The sequence below is a fragment of the Phycodurus eques genome, chromosome 5, assembly GCF_024500275.1.
Source record: "Phycodurus eques isolate BA_2022a chromosome 5, UOR_Pequ_1.1, whole genome shotgun sequence".
Taxonomy (NCBI): domain Eukaryota; kingdom Metazoa; phylum Chordata; class Actinopteri; order Syngnathiformes; family Syngnathidae; genus Phycodurus; species Phycodurus eques.
In genome coordinates this window covers 22,662,324-22,688,176 of record NC_084529.1, presented here as the reverse complement: position 1 = coordinate 22,688,176, position 25,853 = coordinate 22,662,324, and the positions used below count along the sequence as shown (strand labels likewise).

The 25,853-nt window shown below is 42.9% G+C and overlaps 2 protein-coding genes across 2 annotated transcripts in view; one reads left to right on the top strand and one right to left on the bottom strand.

Annotated features, from left to right (window-relative positions):
- The window catches only part of tln2b (talin 2b), a 110,394-nt gene extending 89,359 nt beyond the window's left edge, over nt 1-21,035 (bottom strand). Inside the window, exon 1 of the mRNA XM_061678107.1 lies at nt 20,952-21,035. The gene's annotated coding sequence lies outside the window, so the exon portion shown is untranslated. The remainder of the gene's footprint in view (nt 1-20,951) is intronic.
- Nucleotides 20,468-25,570, top strand: c2cd4a (C2 calcium dependent domain containing 4A). The gene is made up of 3 exons (XM_061678112.1): nt 20,468-20,939; nt 24,013-24,121; nt 24,219-25,570. The coding sequence occupies exon 3, from the start codon at nt 24,248-24,250 to the stop codon at nt 25,568-25,570; it is 1,323 nt and encodes a 440-aa protein (XP_061534096.1). The 5' UTR covers nt 20,468-20,939; nt 24,013-24,121; nt 24,219-24,247.
- Nucleotides 25,571-25,853: the final 283 nt, after the last annotated feature.

Sequence of the window (25,853 nt, the reverse complement as noted above, 5' to 3'; positions counted from 1 at the left end):
TTCTAATTACTATGATAGGCATGGCACTGATCATGACGATAATCTTTGCAATGTGAAACAAAAATACCCTCCAGTAATATTCGCTAGGGGAAAAAAAAAAAAATTACTTCAATGCATTCATTTTCACTGTTGATTGGTTTGAGTTATTAGTATGCTCTCTACAGTCTCATGATACATAATGAATGACAATGAATTTTGTGTATGAGATGGAACAATTCAATAAAACATGTTTGATTTCATTCATTGACAGTTTTCACCATGCTCCTCTTCAGACTGAGCACCATCTGGGAGGAGTAACATTTAGCAGTAGTTGTCAGGTAAAGGGTCATTATTCTAAATTATCTGCAAATAAACTGTTACAATATAATAACTGAAAACAATTTCTGCCCGTCCAATGACACAATGAAAATAACCTTAACAGAATTATCAAGCCACAGCAAAACACCTTCCTAGAAACCAATGTTTACAATCTCTCAACTTAAAGCACAAATGTATGCCATCACACACGAGATGATAAATGCTGACATTAGGCTGACACATCTTTTGGCACATTCTGGTACTGTGTCAAAGTGCATTCATGCTAAATGGAATAAGTTTCATTCCACTTTAGATAAAATTAACTACAGATTTTAGATGTGGCATATGTCAAGTGATGTTGTATGCATTAAACGTGATCTATTTTGCTCTGGGGCAAAGTTGCGCGCAAGCCTTTGACTGAACTCTCCTTTAGCATGCAGAGTAAAAGTACATGCGGCCAGCCGCATTTTAGGGTCAATTAATTTCGTGGGTTTGCTACAAGAGAGACATCGACATACTTGCCTCTTGTGCTTGCTCAAAAACAGTGATTCCAAATGATTAGTTCTGTACTCTCTGGGGACTGGAGGCCGATGTGTAATTATATTAGTCCTCTATGGTTCATCTCCAGAGGGAGGCCGACACATCTATATCATTGAGACATGCAGGATGTGCAAGCCCTGTATAGGCACATTAGTTGTCGGCATAAATCATTACTGCTGTTGATTTCATGTAGAGGTAGCCTCGTTCACAGAAAGACTTTTGGGAAATTTAAAAGGCAGCAACGGTGGGAGAATGAGGAGTGTGTGCAGGCCGCTAAATTCTTTGCAACTGTGTCGAGGGTTCTGTCTCCACAAATTTGCATGCAGTCCAACTTTACATTGCATACGATCCTCAACTACTTTTTGTCCCTCCCTTGAGTAAGGAATGTATAATATTCACAAAGGACTAAATGATGTGCGTCACTTGAGATGTTTTCTTTTTAATATTTGTCAACCTTGATTGCATGTAATCTGCACACAACATGCAAATACAAAGCAAAATTAACTGAATCTGAATATGGCCTGCAAACACCTTTTTTTTTTTTTTTTTTAAATAACTACTTCTTTCTCTTTTGTTTTGTCAAACATCATTTTGGTCTTTTATGGGCACTGTCTTTGGTCAAATCTGAATCAACTATAGTGAGTGACAAAATTCGTAAAGTGCAATACTTATTCAGTATGGGAATTACAGATGTAGCGTATATTGGCATTTGGATAAAATGTAATTTATTAAAGAAATAAATTCGTTGAAGCAGCAACGCCTGCGTTGCTTCCGGTTTAGCGTGATTTGACGCTTAACGTTATAAATCAAGTTATTTTGTCTCGTAGGGGGCAACACGTCACTTTTTATATGTAGAACATTTAGGGAAAGCGGCAAGAGACCTTTTTATCAGTCTCATAATCTAAAGGTTGCTACAGTTTATGAAATACGAGTCCTAGATGACAGAGGTCTTCTTATTAAACTCAAAACACACACAAAACACAGAGCGGAATTTTATAGAATATTTAATGAAATCTACGAGGGATCTATAGGGAAACACAGAGGGGTATAACTACAGCAAAGAATCATGAATAATGGTGAAAGAAAGAAAAATTGGCGTACGAAAAGGTTACTGGACTAAAGTTGAAAACGTGAGCGTTTAATGCGTTCGGTCTGGACGAGAGATAGAGAGAAACAAGTTGGGATTTTGTGTGAAGCTTGTCGCCTCGGGGTGCGCTCGTAGCTTTCCTGCCAATTGACCATGTGGCGAGCCCAGCGCTTGTCCGCAGCTGCCTGCGTGACCGGTACGGGATGCTGGTAGTTCCTTGCTGAGTCTACGGCGACTGATCACGGCTAAGAAAAAAACGATCGAAGCCGCAAGGCCGGCTTTCTCGATCGAAAACGCCGCCGGCTAAGTTGAGGCGAGCGTTTGTGCACGTGGTGATGCCAGAGACGCCGGAGGAGAAAGGAAAAGGAAGGGGCGGCAGCATGGCCAAGCCGCGCCGAGGAAAAACAAGAGAGCCAGACACGAAAGAGGAGAGACACGAAAGAGAGCGTGGAGGCGGGAGTCAGAGGTTAAATACCCAGGGGGCGTGTCTAAGAGGACGGAAGACCAGACCAGACCACGCCCATCGACTTGAATTTAGTCTACAAATTTTCCATAAAAGTGGTGTAAAAATCATATCTTAATATAAAATACTCCAACTTTGTACTCTTTACTCATAGAAAAAAAGCATATAGAATGATTGTTTAAATTTTAGTCTTGGAAAATCAACTGTTTATGGTTCAATCATATTTCATGCTGCTTGGCTTCAAACTAAGACAAACAGTTCTAAACGTCTTGCAGCCGCACCTGTAAAGCTGACACACTGACACAGACATCAAAGCATACATTTGGAATATTTCTGCAGAGTTCATGAAATATCAAAACGGAAATTTTATTTTCAACTAGAAACAACTTTGAATGGAAGTTCACGGGTCACAGTACTCTCAAACACTAGTAGGTGGCGCCTTCCGTGCACGTTTGAATATTAAGCAAATAGTGAATTGCTTTATTTGTCGATCTGTCCCTTTTGACTGCTGTCAGTTCAAATGAAGAAAATGACTCTTTGATGACTGTAAAACAAGATTTTGAGGGAACCTGCTAATTAGGTTAAGGTCCAGTAGGCGTCTTCTAGTGGTTGTTTCGCACAGCAGGGCCGCTTGGAAGAAAGCAGCTTATCACGTTGTGGGGGAGGTTTTGGCAACTGGGTCAGAGTCACTACACAGACTAGCTCATGACAATTGCTTGCCTGTTATGCATTCAATATAAATACCAGGACATTCAATGTACAGGAAGTGAAAAAGGAATAAATTATGGAGTTCCCCTTAGCAGCCATAACAGCTTCCACTCTTCTGGGAAGATTCCAGATAATATCTTATGTTATACAGAGAAAGGCAGAACAGCTAGGAGGGGGAAATTTAACAAAAAAAAAAAAAAAAAAAGTCCTACTTGAAAGGCAGCATGTGGACTGGGGCTTTGGGCTATGTGGCTTCATTAGAGCGCCTCATAGTCTGCTGTGTGTTGCACGTTACTGAGAGAAGTGAAAGAGCGAAGCTGAAAAAAAACGTTCTGACGTGACAGCCAGCGAGTGGACTGGGGCTTCATGCTGGCATGCCAGCTTTTAAATGGTTCGCTGTCACGGCATGGGAAATTCCCACGATGATTTGTAGGATATATTCCAGCCACCGGAGGCTTGAAGCAGATATATTTTTGCGGCTTAAACATGGAGTTATGTGTCGGCATAAGAAAGTTAGGAAAGTTGCTAGATGAAATACGATAAATTTTTCCAGGTCGTAATACTGTTATTTGATTGACAGTTGAGCCGGGTGGGGTTTCAGCACATTCAAAAGACACGCCCAAAGCGTTTGAGAGCGGAAAGAATGGATTGATTTTTCACGATTTTGAAGCCTCAATTTAGATAATTGGTGATGTTTTTTTAATCATTGAAATTTGGCAGGGCTGGTAACAACACTCTCTCTGTGGTGTGTCAAATTTAGAAGAGGGACTTTAACTATAATAGTCAAATTTTATTTAATTGAATGTTTTTGTGCATTCCTTAGAACTACAACCAGTGTTGGACCAGTCAGAGGGCTTTGTCTTGCAATGATAATTCTATATCATCCCAAAGATTGAGGTAGGTGTTGAGGTCAACTTGTTTCAGACCAAACTCTCTGCATGCCTTCCCCAAACTGTGTTGGAAGCATACAACTGTGAAAAATGTCTTCGATAAATTATTTTAGCTGGTGCAGTACAAACCATGATTGGTTCATCATAATAAATTACAGTATTTTCATTGTGTTACTGATATTTTCATCATGTTGAGTTGTCCAGAGAATCAAACATGCAGTGCTGACACATTATATAAAATATTTTTTAAAATTTTTTCTTTGAAAAGCACATTCACTTTCCCCCAAAATGCACCTGGTGGGCTGTTTGTGTGCCTCTCACATCACTGCAATGTATCGTCAAGGGAGACGAGCCAGCATAGTATGATAGGGTTTTGTGTTACTAAAATAATCGTGCTTGAGTTGTGCTTTTGCAGGAAGTTTCCTTTAAAGGTATGTGATTCATTCCTTCAAAATGTTTTATATTGCCACAGATGTGGCATCTGTACTTCACTTACTAAACTTACCTTCGCAGTGACCCCTTTCTCTTGAGATACATGACAGTTATAATAGTCAATTCCCAGCTAGGCACCAATAAATCAAATCATACAGCAATAAGTATAGTGCATGTTTCTCAATATCAGCTCCTATTTGAGATCACAAATGCTAGCGATTATGCTAGTCATCGAATAAAAACGTCATTAATCCCTTATATGACAGCACAGCATTTGATACTGGATCACGAACCAGGCAGAAATAAACACAATGAAACATTCATTCATTCAACGTCCGTTCCGCTTAATCCTCACTAGGGTCGCGGGTCCACTGCAGCCTATCCCACCATGTCGGAGGAAATGAATAATCAGCCACTTCAAACAGAAAGCGAGGGGGTGTTTTTAAAGACATTTGACCCCAGACAAAGAAGGGAGCAGAAAACAGCTGTCAGAATGTGACAGACGCCTGGAACAGCAAAGAGTACCATAATATGTTAAATGTGTTGAAGCAGAATCACTTTGCGCAGAAGAAAATTAAAAAAAAATAATAATCTTGACGGGCAGGCATTTGTATCTATATTTTTATGTAGTATCGGTTGGAGACAATGAGTGCCTCCCAGTTCCAGTTTTCCCCTTCTTAACAGCACTTTAAAGAGACACAACACATTCCCCATGAGAAAGCACTTGGCAGGAATGAGAAGGAAAACTCCCCTTTTAAAAAGGAAAAAAAACAACCTTGAGCAGAACCAAACTCGGGGTGGGGTGGCTATATGCCTCCAGTGGTTAGATTGTGAAATAGCATAAGCATCTAGTACATGCAATAGCTAACCATTTGACCCCAAAAAAAATCATTCACTGCTTTTATTTATGCCTGTTGAGACCACCGCATATCCACAAATGCAATGGAATTACTGTAGCCTCAATAGGACTGCAAAAATAACACCACATTCTTCACCTACACCAAGTATAGTGAGTTTATTTCAGTGTCTTGTGTGAGGAAGCGTGAGCAGAACTTTAGTTGCTGCGATCCAAGCTGACTATTTTCATCTTCCTCCGTGCAAGAGCAAGGATGTGCCTGGAGGTGCTTGAAGAATCTGACAATATGTCTGATCCAACTGAATCCTTGCATAACTCAATTTCTGACCTTCGGTGTATCCATTCCCAAAAGAAAATACTAGTTGATACAATCCCATAGCGGAAAGGCTACCACGACAAAACCATTTTCTCCTTTTACTATCCCATTACTACTGCGCTCGTTCTTGGTTAAGCCCCAGAGAGATGTTGCGCCACACCTCTGGATGAAATAATATTTTGGACAATTCTATACTTCCAATCAGAAGTGGAATTCTATATGTTCTTCTATTTTGACTCCTCTAGCTAACAGTAACGTCCAGGTGTCAAAATAATTGTGTCCATATAGTGTACATGCACATGCCCTGCTGATAGATAATCCATTTAGGACACTTGCAGGATAATGCATCATTTTACACAGAATCCTGTCCACTTGTTGTGTGACGTTAAGAACGTTGTGTGTCATTAGAACAATGAGCACTTGTGTCTATGCCTCGCTGACATCCATCAAACATCCCAGAGATAAAAATGAAATACTGTATACTCCTCCCATACATTGCCCGACTGCTGTGCTGAGTGGCTGTTTTTACTGTTCCGCGCATGTTTCTCAGCAGCGTGAATCGCTGTCGCCAAAGAATAGCCGAGGAGAAGAAATTAAAGCACATAATGGAAGAGGAAACAATGATGTCTATTTTTGTTGCAGTTGTATGGTAGGCTTCAGTGTCTTTTCTGCGATATGTTTCATCGAGCTGAAGGCATGCTGAATGGTGGAGCATAATTGTATACTTAAAAAAAAAAAAAAAAAACATGACAGAACAATCTTTTGAGAACTCTAAGCTAATGCACTGTGATATGCATACAAGATGAAGTGCTAAAACATACAGCCAGTTGAGAGGTTGGACGACCATCTGCTTGACTTCTGGGGTCTAACATGGTTGCAGGAAATTGAACACAAACATTGATATTCAGCTCTCGCTCAGCTACCAAGTCAAAGCAATTGTTATGATATAAACCACCATTATAGCTGGGCTATAATATAGGCTCCAGCAGCCCGCGACCATAGTGAAGATAAGTGGTAAAGAAAATGGATGGATGGATTTTATATAAACAATACCTGTCAAAAATCAGTCACCTGTATTTGTTCAATCAGGCCAGGTGACCTTTTATGTTGGTAAGCATTTAGAACTGATGCTGCACTCGACCTTGAGACCTGGCATGATATCTGAGGATAAGGTCATCTCATTTACAAGGTCAGGTTAATGCTGGAAGATTAACAGATGGTAGCTTGTATGTGAACTAGCTGCAGTATAATGCAAAATGCATCTTGTAATTGGTCACCTTAGCCAAATCCTGGTGGACAATATAATGTGAATACTACAATAGGGTGACAAAATAGTGAAAACTCCATGACAAACAGCTTGACAGCTTTTCAGTAAATACAGTTGCCGTACAGGAAACAAAACTGGCGGCATTTGAGAACTGAATGCAAATTAGAAAGGCCTAAATTTGTAATTGATCCCATTAACACTGGCATACTTTCTGAGTATGCCAGTGTTAAAATAATCAGCAAAAATAATGACATTATTGAGCCAATTTAAATGGGTATGTAGTAGGGCTTCATTAAAAAAGTTAATGCATTGTAATTAAACCTTCTGCTATCTTGGCATTTAGTTGAAAATGTGTGTGTTTTTTTTTTTTAAAGCTGTTTATTCCAAAATGATGGCATGTTTTGGTTAATGTTAAGTGCTCCTTTCATTCCATTGTGGTAGCAACACAAAAGAGTTGATGACTTGTTGAGTGATCAATTGACCACAGTGTGTCTCGTTCCACCCTTTAAGAGTGCCAAAGAGTGGTATTTTACAGATTTCAGTAGAAAGGAATTGCAAAACAAATTGCGTACCATACCGAGCTAAACTACAAAACTTAGTATTTCCATAATTATTTCTAATAATTTCCATAACTAGGAACACCTCTTGCCAGGTTAGCTTGATATTTTAGCCACCCGTGATTTCCTGAAATGGGGACAGGCTCAGCAGTGCATTTCCTTGACACATTATGTTTTTACCCAGATGGCATCACGGTATTCATAAGAGGACAACCGAGGCGATCAATATACAACACAAAGCTTAATGCTGTCGTGAAGACAACGGTGCTGGTTTAAATTCATTCCAAAAAATGATCAGGAAATCAATGCAGAATTGTGCTGGTAAGCAGGATCAATGATGGCAAGAAGAATTCGAGCCACAAATCAACGCTGATTGAGGCCTTGGAAAGAGAGGTGCTCTAAGGTACAGTGGTTAAGAAAAGGACAATTTCCTCCATTTCCAAAACCAGGGTATTAAATGTAACTCTAGATACTGAGCCACTGGGGGTAAGTAGTCACTTTACCCTGAACAAGGTCAAGGCACACCTGATGAGCTGCATATACGTTGTACAAGGCTAAAGTAACACAATCACCATACATTAATGCATTCTCTGGGCCAATAATGAATCGTTTGGGTGAGAGTGTCAGAGTGGTTCACAGTTATTCGGCCATCTTCACAGCCGTGACTCTACAGCGTGTTCTCTCTCAGTCAGCAGCACTCAAAACCTGCGTGGCATCCCAGTTGAAGGTAGCGGGGACCGAATTCCCTTTGATGTCAAAATGTTGGCCTGTCAGTTTTCCAGAAGCCACGCTGGACTATGCCATTCAACGACAATATCATTGGGTTTCCTTTCTTTTTCTCTCATGTCTGTCATACCGCAACTGACCTTTTCTTCCTCAGTAAAAAGAAGTGAGTTAACCTCATATCTTCCTTGGCAATCTACGGCAGTCAAGTGTGTCACTTCTGACACATTCACACATTTCTGTAAGCCACAAATAATGCCCAATATCATCACTGTCAGCAGTAGATGATTTTTAACAAGACAAAAAAAAAACATTGCAAATCCAACATTGGAAATATTTTTGCCAATTCCAACAATTTTACCATGTGAATATATGTGCACAATATTTATCAAAGGTAAATTATGAATAAGTTAGTGGCACATATAAAATTATGTGTACAGCCGTGTAAATTGGTCAACAGGTACAGTAAACAATCATAAGAAGGTCTAATCTATTCAGAAACAAATCATGATTGACTGTGATCACAAGAAGGGTCAAAATCACAAGAAACACTGGCACTAAGGTCAATAGCTTGAGTATTCACTACTATTAGGGTGGAGTCCCTCCTATGTTTCGCATCTTTATGGTTCCCATACTAATAGCTTACATATGTTCAGCTACCCTGTCGCTTAACCTCCTTTTAGTAAGGCTTGTGTAAAAGCAGCCATAAGGATATTCCAATCGATATACGACACCAGTTGTGTTACAATTAATGAAATTGTTTAAAGTGTGCATCTTTACGCAAATACATCATTTTGACCATATTCTCACAATAATTGCAGTTGCCACATGCAGGGAAAATTGCCTTTAGGTAGGTGTAACCTTGTTTCAAATTGATCCATTTGTGGATGTTCTTAATGATAATCTGGATAGTATGTTAGGATTTTCAGATAGTTCATTTGTTAGTCGTAAATTGATATTTTATATCATTCACTGTAATTCTAATGCCTTGCAGTGAGTTGTGAGGGCGTCATTTTGAACACTCACTTAATTTATGAAGATGATTCCTGTCTCTGGCGTCAACAGTACAAACATTTGTGTTTTCAAGTAACTTGTTGTGCTGTGCTAACACAGCCCTCGTGGTCAGATTTGTATGTGACGTACCACGGATGTGGATCAATCACGAGCGATCATCGCTGCCCATGTCACCAACCTTTGATTCTTGTGGTATTCTTCAGAGACTCCGTTAAGCCTGTGAAGCATTTGCCATGCTAATGAAGGGGACAAGCCCATCAAAGCCTTTGCCAGAACATATACCTGTGTAATACAGGTATTTGGAATTACACTTCTCATTTCAGAACGAATTGGATGAGTCTCCTTCAGACAGTAACCAAGAAGATCATGTTTCGAGCATCGCTCCAGACATTATTCACCATGCATAGGCAGTCATTATACCAGAATAAAGAACACCAGGTGATTAAATGTTCAGTGTAACGAACAAGACCTGCAGCGACCGTTTGTGCTGAAAAAGACAAAACACAACGAGAAAGTATTGACTCAAACAGAAAAGCATACATTACATCCCCAAGTGCAAGTGCAAACGAAACGGCCAACATCCTTCTTATTAGCAATCATTCAATTTGGAGTGCACAAACATGTCTGAGACAAAGGGGCTTTGGTTCCGCCACTCAACACGGGCTCCCTCCTCAGGCTATCACATGATTTTTAGCAGACATCACATGATCTGTAATGCTGATCATCAGTTTGCTTCAAAGTGGAGGTGCATGCTCCTGTCTTCAGTACTCTGCATAATGCATCTTCGAAAACACAGATTTTTCCCTCCCGCATTCATTTCATTCAACAAATTAAATACATCAAAAATGAGTTTCTTCATTTTTTTAAATGAATGAATTCTTCAGAACAAATAAATAAACTGTCATTCATTACAATCGTGATGAAATTCAATTGTAGGTCTAAATAAATGTTATCGTAACATTTGTCACAACCGCACATGAGAAACTGCCATCATATATACCACATCAACTCTCTTGGCTAAATTGTAGTCAACTATGCAATAAACTTAACGAAATATACCACCATTTTGATAAATGCACAAATATTTATGTAAATATTTATAGCTAAGAGCATCCAGCCATGAAAAAAGTAGATTGCTATTTATTTAAACTGACATCTGCCGCTGGGGGAACATTCAGTAATGTGCATTAGCTGTGAGTCTACTAACCCACTTTAGGCCCACGGCCCGTGTTGAGGACGGTGACGTAGACAACCTGTCGTCTGCGTACTCACACTGCCCTCCCATCTGACCGGCTGATGAGAAGCGCCACAGGCTGGGCAAGTTCTGCTGTCCTGAACCACACCACACATCTAATGACCTACTTCTGCATTGTGCTAATGTAACACCAGCACTGCCGCATCCTTTTAGACGACATGTGCAGTAAATACTGGGAGGCGTAGTAAATCATTTTTAAGGGAGGTGTCTTCACATTTTGTTGTTCAACTTCTTGCATAAATTCAAATAATAAAATATATTTTATTCTTGTGCCAGCAGACTATCTTGTTTTAATGCAAAAAAGGGGTGACTTCGACGCTTTTTCTTTGCAATGCAAAAACTCATCCAGAAGGTAATGTAAACCAGGGATTCCTAACCACATTAGCATGCCGAGAAAGAGATCATGAGGTTTGTTGTGGGAAATTCAATTTCACTTAATTGGTCCCAAAATTATTTATCTATGCCATCGACGTTTAGTGACAGGCAGAACAACTAAATGCTCTTCTACGAGATGGTAGAAGAAATGCAATTAACCTGTGTATCCACTTATTGTGACATTTTGTTTGGTAGTGTTCAGTGTGCTTTTTTTCTAATATGAAATATGTACGTTGGCTCAATAAAGGTTGGGATTGGGTAAAACTGATGAAGACAGTCCATTGAGCAGTGAATGAAGTCAGCCAATGAAGGTACGGTCAGAGCGTGCAAGAAGGTGGGAGGTAACCATAAACATTAGTCCCCGCACAACCGAACAATACTAGATCCAGCCCGTTCTCTGCTGTCTGCAGCCAGGTCAGCATTGCAAATGCTAATCTGCTCTCAAGTGCCTTTCCTGGATGAATAAAGGTTAAATTTAAAAAAACAACCAAAAAACACAATGTATTAGTGACATATCCACCCATCAGTGGTACTGTGTAAAATAATTGCCATGTGGACTCCCCAATTAACAATTAACTCCCAGGACTTGCAGGAAGGCAGAACTGAAAACAGAAACACGAGCAACAGAACAATGGAAGAATAAACGCTGACTGAACGAGCAGAAACCTCGACAGTTTTGTCCGAGCTGGACACTTTTTGTCCAGCAGACAGATTTGAACAGTGAAGCAGCAGTGCTAACCATTTCACCACTGTTCTGGCCAATCCAGAAATATTTTCTTTTTCTCTATTTCGTTTAAAACAGAAAATCCAATCTGCTTTCATTTTAATGCAATCCAACAACCATCTTTAATTACAAATGAGACCATTCTTTAAATCGGAAGGCAGGGAGAGGTTGCTAATAAAAACAAAATGACCCATGTGCAATAAATTCCCCCCTACATTGACTACCTGCCACATCTATCTGCTGGGAAATACACAGGAAATCATGAATTCCGATTGATGGAGCAATGGGAGAGAGAGAACGGCCGCCTGCGTCTATACGTCTAACCGGTGTTGTGTGGGGAAAGATCTGGAAGAAGGCCAGGCCCAGAAGTGATTGCAGAGACAGCAGCGAGAAAACAACACAGGACAGATCTATTTAAGCTGTAAACATAAAGCCGGGGTCACGTCGACAGCATGGGGTGTGTTTGAGTTCCCACCTCCTACACGCTCATGCATTAAATATGGTTCAACAATCACATTCTCCAGTGACTCCTAAAACTAAATACATTTAAAAAATAAAAAGAAAAGAAAAGAAGAAGAAGCTTACTTCCCACCCTCCAGCTGAATATCCTGAGGAATTCCAACCAGATGATGATGGCGCAACAGTTGAGAGGACAATCACGTTCTAATGAGCTGAGCAGAATAATAGTTGGTGTCTATTTGGAAAACATTAGCTATTTCTTTTATTACAACATTATATATACATATAATATTCATATATTATATTACATACATAGAAGTGTGCTGGGCTTTTTCCACAATAATTTAGCAGAAAGTCCTTTTAAAAAAACAAAGAAAAACCACTATATTGTATCAACACTGAACAATTTTTTACATGACATCTTACGGAATTATTTTGAGAGCAAAACAACTATGTAAACTAAATCCAGCCATCCATTTTCGACATTGCTTGTCCTCATTAGGGTCACATGTCAACTGGAGCCTATCACAGCTGATTTTGGGTGAGATGCGGGGTACACCATGGACCGGTCGTAAGTCAATCGCAGGGTACATATGGAAAAATAACCTAACATGCATATTTTTTAAATAAAGGAAGCTGGACGACCCAGAGAAAACCCACTCAAGCACAAGGAGAACATGCAAACTCCACACAGCAGGGACTGAGCCGAGATTCACAACGTGAACTCTTGTGAGGCAGACGTGCTAACCACTACCACAACGTAGTGCACGTGAACTAAATGAACACCTAACAAATCTTAGATAACTGGCAATGTCGCAATGACCACTGTCACAACAACTGTCACTTTAAACTAGACTTCTTTACAGTTGCAGACGTTAGATTTACAGTGAGTACTGAAAGTATTCAGACCACCTTAAATTTTTCACTCTTTGTTATATTGCAGCCATTTGCTAAAATGGTTGACGTTCTCGAACTTTCTCCCATCTCCTGACTGCATCTCTGGAGCTCAACCACAGTGATCTTTGGGTTCTTCTTTACCTCTCTCACCAAGGCTCTTCTCCCCCAATTGCCCAGTTTGGCCGGACGGCCAGCTCTTGGAAGGGTTCTGGTCGTCCCAAACCTCTTCCATTTCACGATTGTGGAGGCCACTGTGCTCTTAGGAACCTTAAGTCCAGCAGAAAATTTTTTGTAACCTTGTCCAGATCTGTGCCTCGCCACAATTCTGTCTCTGAGCTCTTCAGGCAGTTCCTTTGACCTCCTGATTCTCATTTTCTCTGACATGCACTGTGAGCTGTAAGGTCTTATACAGACAGGTGTGTGACTTTCCTAATCACGTCCAATCAGTATAATCAAACACAGCTGGACTCCAATGACGGTGTAGAACCATTTCAAGGATGATGAGATGAAATGGACAGCACCCGAGTTAAATATATGAGTGTAACGGCAAAGGGTCTGAATACTTATGGCTGTGTGATATTTCTTTTTTAATACATCAGCAAAGATTTCAACAATAAAATTTTTCCATCAATATGGGGTGCTGTGTGTACATGAATGAGGGAAAAAAATTATTTAAATGATTTTAGCAAATGGCTGCAATATAACAGTGAAAAATTTAAGGGTGCCTAAATAATTTCCGTAACCACTGTATAACCTTGATACCTGTGAATAGCATCTAGGGTTTTGTGCAAAGGAACTGACTGAACATTGCAAGTGAACCTGTGTGCGGGTGCTGTGGCCAAGCACTGATTCACCGTGCTTTATGATTTCAATAAAATTAGATTTAGAAGCGCACACATTGTGTCCTTGCTCTGGCAGAAAAGCAAACATATATTACATGCAGTACATGCACACACAGCACATCTGTTATTTATAGATGGGACATCTATACATTAATCCTACTGACAATGCCGCTCATTTCAATTATAGTAAAGAGGTTGTGGAAAAGCTTTACAGCAGAGCTCCATCTCAGTAATATTTGTGGTCACATTTTGACAATTTCCTATTCCGCAAACTACAGACACATGCCAATGCAGTTTTCCCCTGGTATAGTTACAGCCCATGTACTGTGCATGCATTTTAGGTAAACTGATTCTCTCCATTTTCAGTAAGAGATGTATGGGGATGGTATTCTGTCACTACACTCACCAGCCACTTTAGCAGGTACATCTTCACAGTCTGAGATGCACTACCAGATGATAATGCTTCGTTTTAATTGACACTGGCAGAATGTATAACAAGATGGTGGGATTTCAGTTTGCAGTGTTAGTAGTGTAGTGCATTACATCATGCCGAAAGCTGTTTCTAATAATCAGCTGCTGACTCTATTCGTCTACACAAGGCAAAATATTAGATCATTACATTGTGCAGTTTTACCTAATTTTATCTCCAGGCATATGGTCCAGCAAAATAATGATCACAGATGGGTAGTACATTAGTGTTTTAATTAAGTTACTGCGGCTTGATAATGGAGCACAAATATAACATTGTTTTAGCAACACAAAATGGTTCAAATAGAGGTTATGTCTTTTTTAAGATTTGTTCACTATGCTGCTGTAGAAGTTCCACATTAGTCCTAGTCCTACATGGTGTGGTAGCTTCTATCCAGAAGACATACAGTATCACTGAGGGACAGCCTTTTTGCAAAGCGTCCTCCCACCCAGGATCCGGAGCCTTAAAGCTATCGGAGTCGCAGCTGTCTGCATCCTGCTGAGACAGCGTGATCTTCCTTAGTTGCGTCACTCGGGTAAAACACACCACATTTTACTTTTTATCGCCCCCACATCCCTAGTATCCGTGAGCTGACCCTGGATATCCAGGAGATGACGTCGCAGCAGAGGAAGGGGGGGGGGGGGGGGCATTTTTCAGTCAAACATAGCTGCCAAATGAATGTCATGACAGGATAATGCATGGTCAGTGGAGTCTGGCATAGTAAGCTACCCTTACGTAGCAATTCCATAAAACAAGAATACATTGAAAGCTCCGAATTTCAACACACTAAAGGTCATACAAGTTGCGAACGGACCAATGTATAGGCCAGAGAACTAAAGTCCACAAGTGTGCTTTTTCTTTGTTTTTCATGTTTTTTTTAATGCTCCAGCATAAAGGTACTACTGACAACAAATGCGAAAAATGTGATGATACATGTACTTGACGATAGAACCAAAGTGAAACTTACTGCGACAAATGTGGTACACCACTCTCAGGTCTGTCCCGGCTGCTCAGTACAGTATGTCGTCGGCGACACTAAGTTGACAATAATGGAATGACAGCAAAGTCAGCTCTGTTGAGTTTTAGGGTCCTATTTCCTTGACAGGCGTAAATCCGGGGTGGCTGGCAGCGTAACTGTGTGACAGGGGTGTATTAGACCGGTGTTGGTAATTTCGTAGACCAGCAAACCCCTGCAAATCCAAGAATGGGAAGGCTGCACCACTGTGGATGTGTCTCCAGCCGACTTCATTTGCCGCCAATCAAAGTGGCTCAATGCATGGACACGTCTCTGTGCGGAAGAGGACCATGCGTAATCGCAGCGATCCGTTCGTGACTGGAGCATTGCTACTGCTTTTATTTTATTATTTTTTAAAATATAACAATGTTGATAAAAATAATCATATTTTTTTTCCTCTGCATTTGACTCAGGAGTGGACACAGCAATAACACGTTATTAGTGACACACACTGAAGAAGGGGGCCACTTTAAGCACCTGGGATATTGCTGTCTTGCTCAAGGGCACCAGATCCATGGATCCCTGGTTGCCATAACCTCTCAAGCTCTGACGTTTGTTTTTTGCCCACATTCTTCTGCCTGTTGGTGACTTGAACCAGGGTACCCACAGTGGCAGGCAACGATCTTAACCTCTGTTGTCGTACTAGAGTGGCTCCAACTACCGGAAACAAATTCCTTGTGTGTTTTCTGGACATCCATCCATCCATCCATCCATTTTCTACCGCTTATCCGGGTCGGGTCGTGGGGGCAGTAGCTTTAGCAGGGACGCCCAGACTTCCCTCTCCCCAGCTACTTCATCCAGCTCTTCCAGGGGGATCCCGAGGCGTTCCCAGGCCAGCCGAAGGACGTAGTCTCTCCAGCGTGTCCTGGGTCGTCCCCGGGGTCTCCTCCCGGTGGGACGTGCCCGGAACACCTCAACAGGGAGGCGTCCGGGAGGCATCCAAATCAGATGCCCCAGCCACCTCATCTGGCTCCTCGCAATGCGGAGGAGCAGCGGCTCTACTCTGAGATCCTCCCGGATGACTGAGCTTCTCACCCTATCTCTAAGGGAGAGCCCGGACACCCTGCGGAGGAAACTCATTTCGGCCGCTTGTATCCGGGATCTTGTTCTTTCGGTCACGACCCACAGCCCATGATCATAGGTGAGGGTAGGAACGAAGATCGACCGGTAAATTGAGAGCTTCGCCTTTCGGCTTAGCTCCTTCTTTACCACAACGGACCGATACAAAGTCTGCATCACTGCAGACGCTGCACCGATCCGCCTGTCGAGCCATTCTTCCCTCATTCGTGCACAAGACCCCAAGATACTTGAACTCCACTTGGAGCAGGATCTCATTCCCGACCTGGAGAGGGCATGCCACCCTTTTCCGACTGAGGAGCATGGTCTCAGATTTGGAGGTGCTGATTCTCATCCCAGCCGCTTCACACTCGGCTGCGAACTGCTCCAGTGAGAGTTGGAGCTCACGGATTGATGAAGCCAACAGAACCACATCATCAGCAAAAAGCAGAGATGCAATACTGAGGCCACCAAACCGGACCCCCTCTACACCTTGGATGCGCCTAGAAATTCTGTCCATAAAAGTTATGAACAGAATCGGCGACAAAGGGCAGCCTTGGCGGAGTCCAACCCTCACCGGGAACGAGTCCGACTTACTGCCGGATATGCGGACCAAACTCTGACTCCGGTCGTACAGGGACCGAACAGCCCGTATCAGGGGGTTCGGTACCCCATAATCCCGAAGCACCCTCCACAGGACTCCCCGAGGGACACGGTCGAACGCCTTCTCCAAGTCCACAAAACACATGTAGACTGGTTGGGCAAACTCCCATGCACCCTCGAGGACCCTGCCGAGGGTGTAGAGCTGGTCCACTGTTCCACGGCCAGGACGAAAACCACACTGCTCCTCCTGAATCTGAGATTCGACTTCCCGACGGACTCTCCTCTCCAGCACCCCTGAATAGACCTCACCAGGGAGGCTGAGCAGTGTGATCCCCCTGTAGTTGGAACAGCTCCTCCGGTCCCCCTTCTTAAAAAGGGGGACCACCACCCCAGTCTGCCAATCCAGAGCCACTGTCCCCGATGTCCACGCGATGTTGCAGAGGCGTGTCAACCAGGACAGCCCCACAACATCCAGAGCCTTTAGGAACTCCGGGCGGTGCCAAGTGCACGTGTGGACACCCTTATGCTTGAACATGGTGTTCGTTATGGACAATCCGTGACGAGCACAGAAGTCCAATAACAGAACACTGCTCGGGTTCTGATCGGGGGGGGTCGTTCCTCCCAATCATGCCCTTCCACTGTCATTGCCCACGTGAGCATTGAAGTTCCCCAAGAGAACAATGGAGTCTCCAGCGGGAGCGCTCTCCAGCACCCCCTCCAAGGACTCCAAAAAGGGTGGGTACTCTGAACTGCTGTTTGGTGCATAGGCACAAACAACAGTCAGGACCCGTCCCCCCACCCGAAGGCGGAGGGAGGCTACTCTCTCGTACACCTGGGTGAACCCCAACGTACAGGCGCCGAACCGGGGGGCAATAAGTATACCCACACCTGCTCGGCACCTCTCACCGTGGGCAACTCCAGAGTGGAAGAGAGTCCAACTCCTCTCGAGAGGACTGGTACCAGAGCCCAAGCTGTGTGTGGAGGCGAGTCCGACTATATCTAGTCGGAACTTCTCGACCTCACACACCAGCTCGGGCTCCTTCCCTGCCAGAGAGGTGACATTCCACGTCCCTAGAGCCAGCTTCTGTAGCCGGGGATCGGATCGCCAAGGTCCCTGCCTTCGGCCACCGCCCAGCTCACACTGCACCCGACCCCTGTGGCCCCTCCCACAGGTGGTGAGCCCATGGGAAGGGGGAACCACGTTACCCTTTCGGGCTGTGCCCGGCCGGGCCCCATGGGTGCAGGCCCGGCCACCAGGCGCTCGCCTTCGAGCCCCACCACCAGGCCTGGCTTCAGTGGGGGGCCCCGGGTTTTCTAGACATACTTGGCAAAATAAAGATGATTCTGCTTCTGATTATTTAGGGCACAGGTGTCAAACTGAAGGCCTAGGGGCCAGACACAGCCCATAACGCTATTTTTATGTGGGCCGCTAAAGTAAATCATGTGCGTCTACTTCATGTTTCCTGCTTAATTCTTCACCAAATATTGAAAAATATTTGGTAATATGGGTTAATGGCAGAGGTTCACTGTCCTAGACCCCCTAAAACCGATCTCCAGCCCCCCTAAACAAAAATTGTTCTCCACAAAATGCCCTCCGCCCTCCCCTGACTAGCAAATCCCTGTATGCAATCGTTGCATTGCTTTGGATTTTGAGATCACGGTTTTTAAGTAGAAGAGAATAAGATTAAGGGTGAATCTTGGCTCGTCACATCATTTATGAGGGAAAGAAATGCAAAAACGTTGAAAGTCAGATAAATTTAGGCACTGCACATTCGAACAGAGTATGTATATGAATGGTATAATTACAGTTGCCGTAGGTAGTAGAAAATGTTTGTTGTGATCACAAGGAAAGATGGCACAATTTATGGAGCGAATGACAAACGATGTAAAAAACATGGACTTTCAACCCGAGCTATGCGGTGATTCAACACCACTCAAGGCGCATTTCATAGTTGTATATCTGTAAATAAATTTACTCTTCGAATTGTCCCTGCGACTGACTGGCGACCAGTTCAGGGTGTAGTCCACCTTTCGTCCAAAGTCAGTTCGGATAGGCTGAACAGGATAAGCGGTGTTGTGAATGGATGGAGGGATTGATGGATGGATGATGTTTTTTTCATTTTTAACAAAAAGCTTGTTTTCTAAACCTTTTGGTCAGAAACCGGTGTTTTTGGTGAAACCAAACTGCTGATTACTAAAGAATCGAAAAAGCTAGAAACAAGGTTTTTTTCTGGTGAAAAACAGAGACTCGACTCTTTCTTTTGGTAGGTTTGGTGTTTATACTGTCACAAAACACAATATTCTATGGGTCTTGAAAGATCAGTCAAAATGCTCGAAAATGGCTGGCAATATGTGGAACTCTGCTTTGAAAATGGCTACCAGTACATGAATAAATATTATTCTTGTATGAATGTTGAGGCTATGTTTGGCTGGAGACCATTCCAGGGTGTACCCCACCTCTCACTCAAAGTAAGCTGGGAAAGGCTCCGGCTCACCTGAGAGAAGCGTTACAGAAAATGGATGGATGGATGACAGCTGAGGAAAAAAAGCAAAGCATGAAGTCAACTGCAAGGCTTACATCATGGATCATTGAAAGGTGAGCAGTTTGATGTATTTTAGTTGTATCCAGTCTAATTAGACAGTGGTTAACTGAGAGTGGCTCCAACTACCGGAGACTAATTCCTTGTGTGTTTTTTAGACATACTTGGCAAAATAATGATGATTCTGATTCTGATTATTTAGGACACAGGTGTCAAACTGAAGGCCGAGGGGCCAGACACAGCCCATCACACTATTTTTATGTGGCCCGCTGAAGTAAATCATGTGCGCCTACTTCGTGTTTCCTGCTTAATTCTTCACCAAAAATTGAAAATAGTCTTTCATTTTAATAGCGCTGAAACACTGCAAAGATGTTTGCAACCCAAACCCTTTATAAAATAAATTGAACAATAGGTTTATAAAGATAGAAAGAAATTTCTGGACTTGTGATTTCAAAGCTAGTCCATCCATTCATGTTCTATACCGCTTGTCCTCATTAGGGTCACGGGTGTGCTGGAGCCTATTCCTGCTTATTTAGGCACATATAAACAAACATTTACACTCACAATCAGACCTATGGACAATTTACAGTGTAGACTTCAATTACACTACCGGGCATTTTTTTGGAAAGTGGGGGGAAGCCAGACTATGCAGAGAAACCCCACACAAGCATAGGGTGAAACTCCAACCTCCAACCTCTGACTAAGATGGATGTGATTGCTAACCACCAGTCCAACGTGGAGTCCCAAAATATTTATCCATCAATATACAGTATGCATAATAATATGCTGAGGCGATTACACAATTACAGTATGCGGTTTCACAGTCATAACTGGCTTCCCCCCCTGAGTATTCAATGAACCTAACATGCATGTTTTTTTTTTTTTTTTTTTTAATGTAGGAAGAAGCTGGAGTACTGGAGAAAACCCACACAAGCAAGAGCAGAGATTTGAACACTGTACCTCAGAGCTGTGAAGCAGACATGCTAACCACCAATCCACGGTGCTGGCCACCTTTCAAACTTGACCAAAACGCCTTAAATCACTGGTCACTCACATCAGTGGATACATCCAGGCACGCCCACTACCACAACCTTACACTGGCAAAATGTCAGCTGCGATCAACACAGCATCCAGGTCAAGTCCAAGTTAGTAAACCGTGACACATTTCTTGTGCAGGGCAGCGAGGATGCTGAGGGCTGCAAGCCCCGTTTTGTCCGTACCGACGACTGACGACACTTGCAAATGCGACGAGAAAACAAGTAGGTCACTCATACTCCTCTTAGCACGCGGTGCCAAAAGCGGACGGTCCTCCAGTTTGGTGGAGAAACCCACTTGAGGGGCTTCGCGATTCTAATGGAGCGATGTTAGATCCAAAGCGAGAGCGCGCTTGGGAGCAGTGAAGTGAGCCATTAAAAGCCCGCTCCGCACGGGGAGAGGTCGTCTGCAGGCGCTCAAATGTGCTGCATAAAAAAAAAATAAAAAAATAAAAAATAAAAAAAAAAGAACAACGCACCGGACCCCTCCGATCGGAGCCGTCCACGGAATCGAGTTAAGGTGAGCTCCTACCTGATGTCGCTCCGCGTCTTGTTGAAAGCAAGAAAGCTCACGGCGGAGCGACACGCACATCACGCACACACACACACGCACATTCACACGCACGCCTGCCTGCTTCTCAGCATCAAGCCCCTCCTCATTCATCTACACATGCAAGGGGGATGAGGAAGAGGAGCACGTATCCTTGCGTCTCGTTTTTAAAAAGCCCGATCGTCACCGAGATGGGGCACACATTGCGAGATTGAAATATAGTCAGGATGAGTCGCGTGATGCATGCACGCACCCACACATATTTGCCACAATGTGGAGAAAGAAATTTTTTTTATAAAATGCACCTGCCAAAACTGTGCTCATCCAAATATAAGATGTGACAGCATACAGGAAGTACAACCCGGTCACACTTCTCCAACGCTGACACGAGGGATTGGAAATTAATACTTTTTTTTTTTAGTCAAATGATTCATTAAAAAAAAACACACACACACACACACACAGACAAACAGCTTTAAATCGGGGTAACCAGTCGAATATTTGATGTATGTGTCAAACCGCGTCCTCAGTTTAGCATCTCAGTGGGTGGATAAGTCATACTAAAGAGGTTGTATACCCCCCCCTGCCGGAATTGATCATGAATTGTGTTTTTCCATACCGCCCAGCTTTTTGACCTTGATTTCAATTTCATCATAAGAACTAAAAAAAAAAAAAAAAAAATTAAAAAATCATACTTTACTGTTATTATTAAATAGGATCATTTGTAATTGTTATTATATGATTAGAAATATTCTGGTTGCACTCACTGATTGCAGTACATTCGCCTGACTTTGGTCCAGGCAACGTGCGTTCAGTAGTTTCCAGGTGTGAACGTGAGTGTGAATGGTTGTCCTTCTCGATATGTTCCCCGCGACTGGCTGACGACCAATCCAGGGCGTAGTAGTCCGCCTTTCGCTAGGGTCCAGCAGCCCCTGGAAAGGATAAGCGGCACTGAAAATGGATGGATGGATATCCGGATGGTCCAGTTTCTCATCTATTCGGCTTTGGATACAGAGCGTTACAATTTGAGTCCCGTCGCAGACAAAAAGTCAGGTGGCTAAACTAGTTGTACGAGAGTTGCTGGGGACTGCCGAGGTGCCCGTGTGCAAGGCACCAACCCCGAAGTGCCCAGCTCAAGAAGTGCAGCAATGTTTGCACGACTCTAACTCTGACCTCTTGTTGCACGCCAAAATGTGTGTGTGTGTTTGTGTGTGTGTGTGAACTGGTTCTGTGTGGTGTGTGAAACAAAATGTCCCGTTTTGGGAATATAATGAGTAAAAAAAATAAAATAATAATTGACATATTCATATTTAACATGGCCTTCTAAACACTGAGAACACAGCGTGATGATGGATTCTTGGTCTCAGATTTCATTGAATTAATAAATGTCCTACTCTACAACAGGACTATTAGCAGAAATTGTATTTTTGAAATGTTTTTTTTAAATTATCCTAACATACTACAGGTACAATAGATCCTGTGACTAATTTCAGTCCATTGATTGGAAAATACTGCGATTGTCTGGCGACCAGTAGGGTGGGATGGGCTCCGGCTCACCTTTGACCCTAATAAGGGCAAGCCCTATTGAAAACTGATAGGTGATTCAAATATTGTAATGCGGAATAGAAAATGGATGGCTGGCTCTACTCATTTCAAGGCATTGCACTTTATGCACTTTTTTGGACATTCACATTTGGAGCTCACAACGCATAAAATACTGCTCCTGGAAGGCAACTTTCTACATTGTGCATGTTATCTTACTGCAGTATTTTCACCTGGTCTCTTGAGGCACACTCCCTTGTATCATCCAATCAGATTGTAGCATGCCCACGTATTGTACTCGCTGCATTATGAAGGCCCCAGTGCAATTTGTCCATTTGTTCCTTTGTGTTTTGTTTGAAAGCATAAAGCCTTTTGGAGTTTTCATACCTGCACTCATGGTTTTTGGTTTAGGTTCCACTTCCATCCAGCCATTTCACCACTTGTTTTTGATACATGCTTGCAAAGACCTGTTCAAGCATGGAAGAGTCAGTATGTTAATTCACTGATCACCAGTCAGTGACAAACGTGACACTGAAATCAACATTTTTATGTAAATATTCAGTTTAACACAAAAACTGAAAACTTTAATATTCAGTTTAACACAACCATGATCTCTTCCACCACAAGAGGGCAAGCATTGTCAAGAGATCTTTATTGCATACAGTATAGCCCAGTGAGTCCATCCATCCATTTTCTGTACCGCTTCTCCTCACGAGGGTCGTGGGTTTGCTGGAGCCTATCCCAGCTCTCTTCGGGCGAGAGGCGGAGTGCACCCTGAACTGGTCGCCTCAGCACACTGGTTGGGAGTCACTGAATACACAGTACACAATATTTTTCATTGTACTACTCAAGAGGAAATTCAATTTACACTCTGCTGTATGTTTTTTGTTGTGCACATCATTTTTCTTTTTTAAAGTAATATTGACAAACATTCCATTAATGAAAAAATTTTTTTTAGTTGAAATTGTAAGAGGGGACTGATTGTAGGTCAGCAATGCCAACAGGTAATTTAGAACTGGACTCTATCATACTGTGAGCTTCTTCTAATCTTTTGGTTATTTATTTTAAAATTTGTTTTGTAGCTTCATGAGGATTTAACATATGTCACATTTCTTCAGTGAATTATAAACAAACACATCCTGAAAGGATGTGTGTGTGGGGGGGGAGAATCTCCACAGGGTGCTTCAGCCAAAGAAGATGTTGACTCTTTAAATCAGTATAAGGTCATCCAAAGACCGGTTTGGACTAGAGAGTTGCATCTTCTCAAACACATTTCAAAATCATCCCACTTATTCATCTAGTCATGATCTTACACTGAACACAAGGTCAAATTATAATATTTGTGAAACAAACAAGAGCCAAAACAGGAGCTCTGTTGTGCTTTCGGAAGTTTCCATGGCAACCGGGGGCCGAGGACAGAGGGAGGATCCAGCCGGAAGAGTGCAGGGGGTGTGTTTTACATTCACTTGCTTGATTTAACTTGTCTGCCTCCCTCAAACAGACCCAGAGGTTCAAAATCGCCGTTTGCAGATTTCTCACTACACTTTGACCTTTTATCTGGAGCTTTTGCTCAATCCTGCCCAGGGAAATCTGTATCTTAATAAAACAAGGTAAGGCAATATTTCCACAAAGTTTTTGATTTTAGATAATGTACTGCATTTTATTTTGATATCAATCGTATGCTGACAGGTATTCTTTTGATTGTAGAGCCTTTCCAGAATTCTGCTAGCACATCTATGTGGCTGGTGGAGAAGATCTGTGTGTCAATGGAGAGCTCCATCCTGCCCATGTCATCATCAGAATTCAGCTTCAAGATCGGTGACGTCATGTTCGGGGAAAAATCGAACAAACACAAAAGAATTTCCCTCTTCCCTAATGTCATCACCCCTGACAACATCCCAGAGTTCTGCATCCCGCCAACCATTCCTTCCCCGCCGGACCTAAAGAATACGGACCACAGCCGAGCTGTTCGTGTTGCCAAAGCGAACCTCTGCGAAAAGGTAGAGGTGGTGCATCATGAGCTCCTGAACCCGCATATTATCCAGGTGGAGAGCGTGGATGAGGGCCCCTGCAGTGATGAGGAGACAACAAACGCTGATCCTCAAAGCCAGGCTGCCTTGTCCCTCCCCCATTTGGCCAAAGCTCAGACCTGCTACGGCTTCTGCACCTTACTGGAGAGCCCACACACCAGGAGGAAGGAGTCCCTTTTCCACTCCGATCCAAGTTCCTCTCCCCTGCTGCTCCCCAGGAGCCGATCCGCCACCTGCTCTAAAGTCACCTCACCCTCCTTGTCGTCGCCTTCCTCCGTTAGTCTCAACAGTCTCACATCCAGACGTTCCCCGAGAGGACACAATGTCAACTGGCAGGGGGCTCTGGACAGCGATACCTCCTCTACCGAGTCGTCTCCTTTCAGTTCGCCCCTTCTGACCAGATGCCCCACCAAGTCGTCCCTCTTCAAGGCACTGAGCCATGAACTGCTGCTATCGAAGAACATAAGGAAGGCCATGGTGTCCAGGAATAATTCCCTCTCCACAGATGAAGGCAGCTCGACTGACAACAGTCCCAACGTGATGAGGAGGACGTCAGAGGGCTTAGCTGAGGGCCTCCCCAGCTGTTATAGCCTGGCACCCCCAACTATCTTCCCCATGGATTTGACCCTGCACAGGGAGCGGGTCATGAAAGAGAAAAATGTGCCGATAGGGAAGGACGGCTGCCTGAGACTCTCCGCAGAGTACTGCCCAGACAACCAAAGACTGAGGGTCCGACTGATCAGTGCAGAGGGGCTGTACCCTCTGTCCGTAGACCCCAAGATTATTAACTGCAGTGTCAGCATCTCAATGGCTCCGGGGAAAGTCCAGAAGCAGCGCAGCACCGTCATCCGAAAAAGCCGCAATCCCATCTTCAATGAAGATTTCTTTTTCGATGGCATCTCAGAGGAAGACCTGAATATGCGCTCCCTTCGCTTTAAAGTGGTCAACAAAATGTCCACCCTCAAAAGAGACTATCTGCTGGGTAGCAGTGATCTGCCTCTTAGTACCATTGTCAGCTTAAGCCATTAGTACTTCCAAGTATGTTATTAAGGTATTATTTCTTTTCTTTTTTTTTGTGATTTTTTTTTATTAATAAATTAAGGCACCCCTAACTTGGTTTACATTCAATTCAGTGTTGTTTCTTGAAAACCTCATTAATTAGGCAAACACCACAAATGATGAGTAGTACAGTTTTAGTTTTAGAGGTCAAATGTCATCAGCTAATAAAAAAAGACAGAGCCAACAAAGAAAAGCATTTCCCTAAATTTCCTTAAAAATAATTTTAAAAACATAACTGCATGTCTGCTTTCAT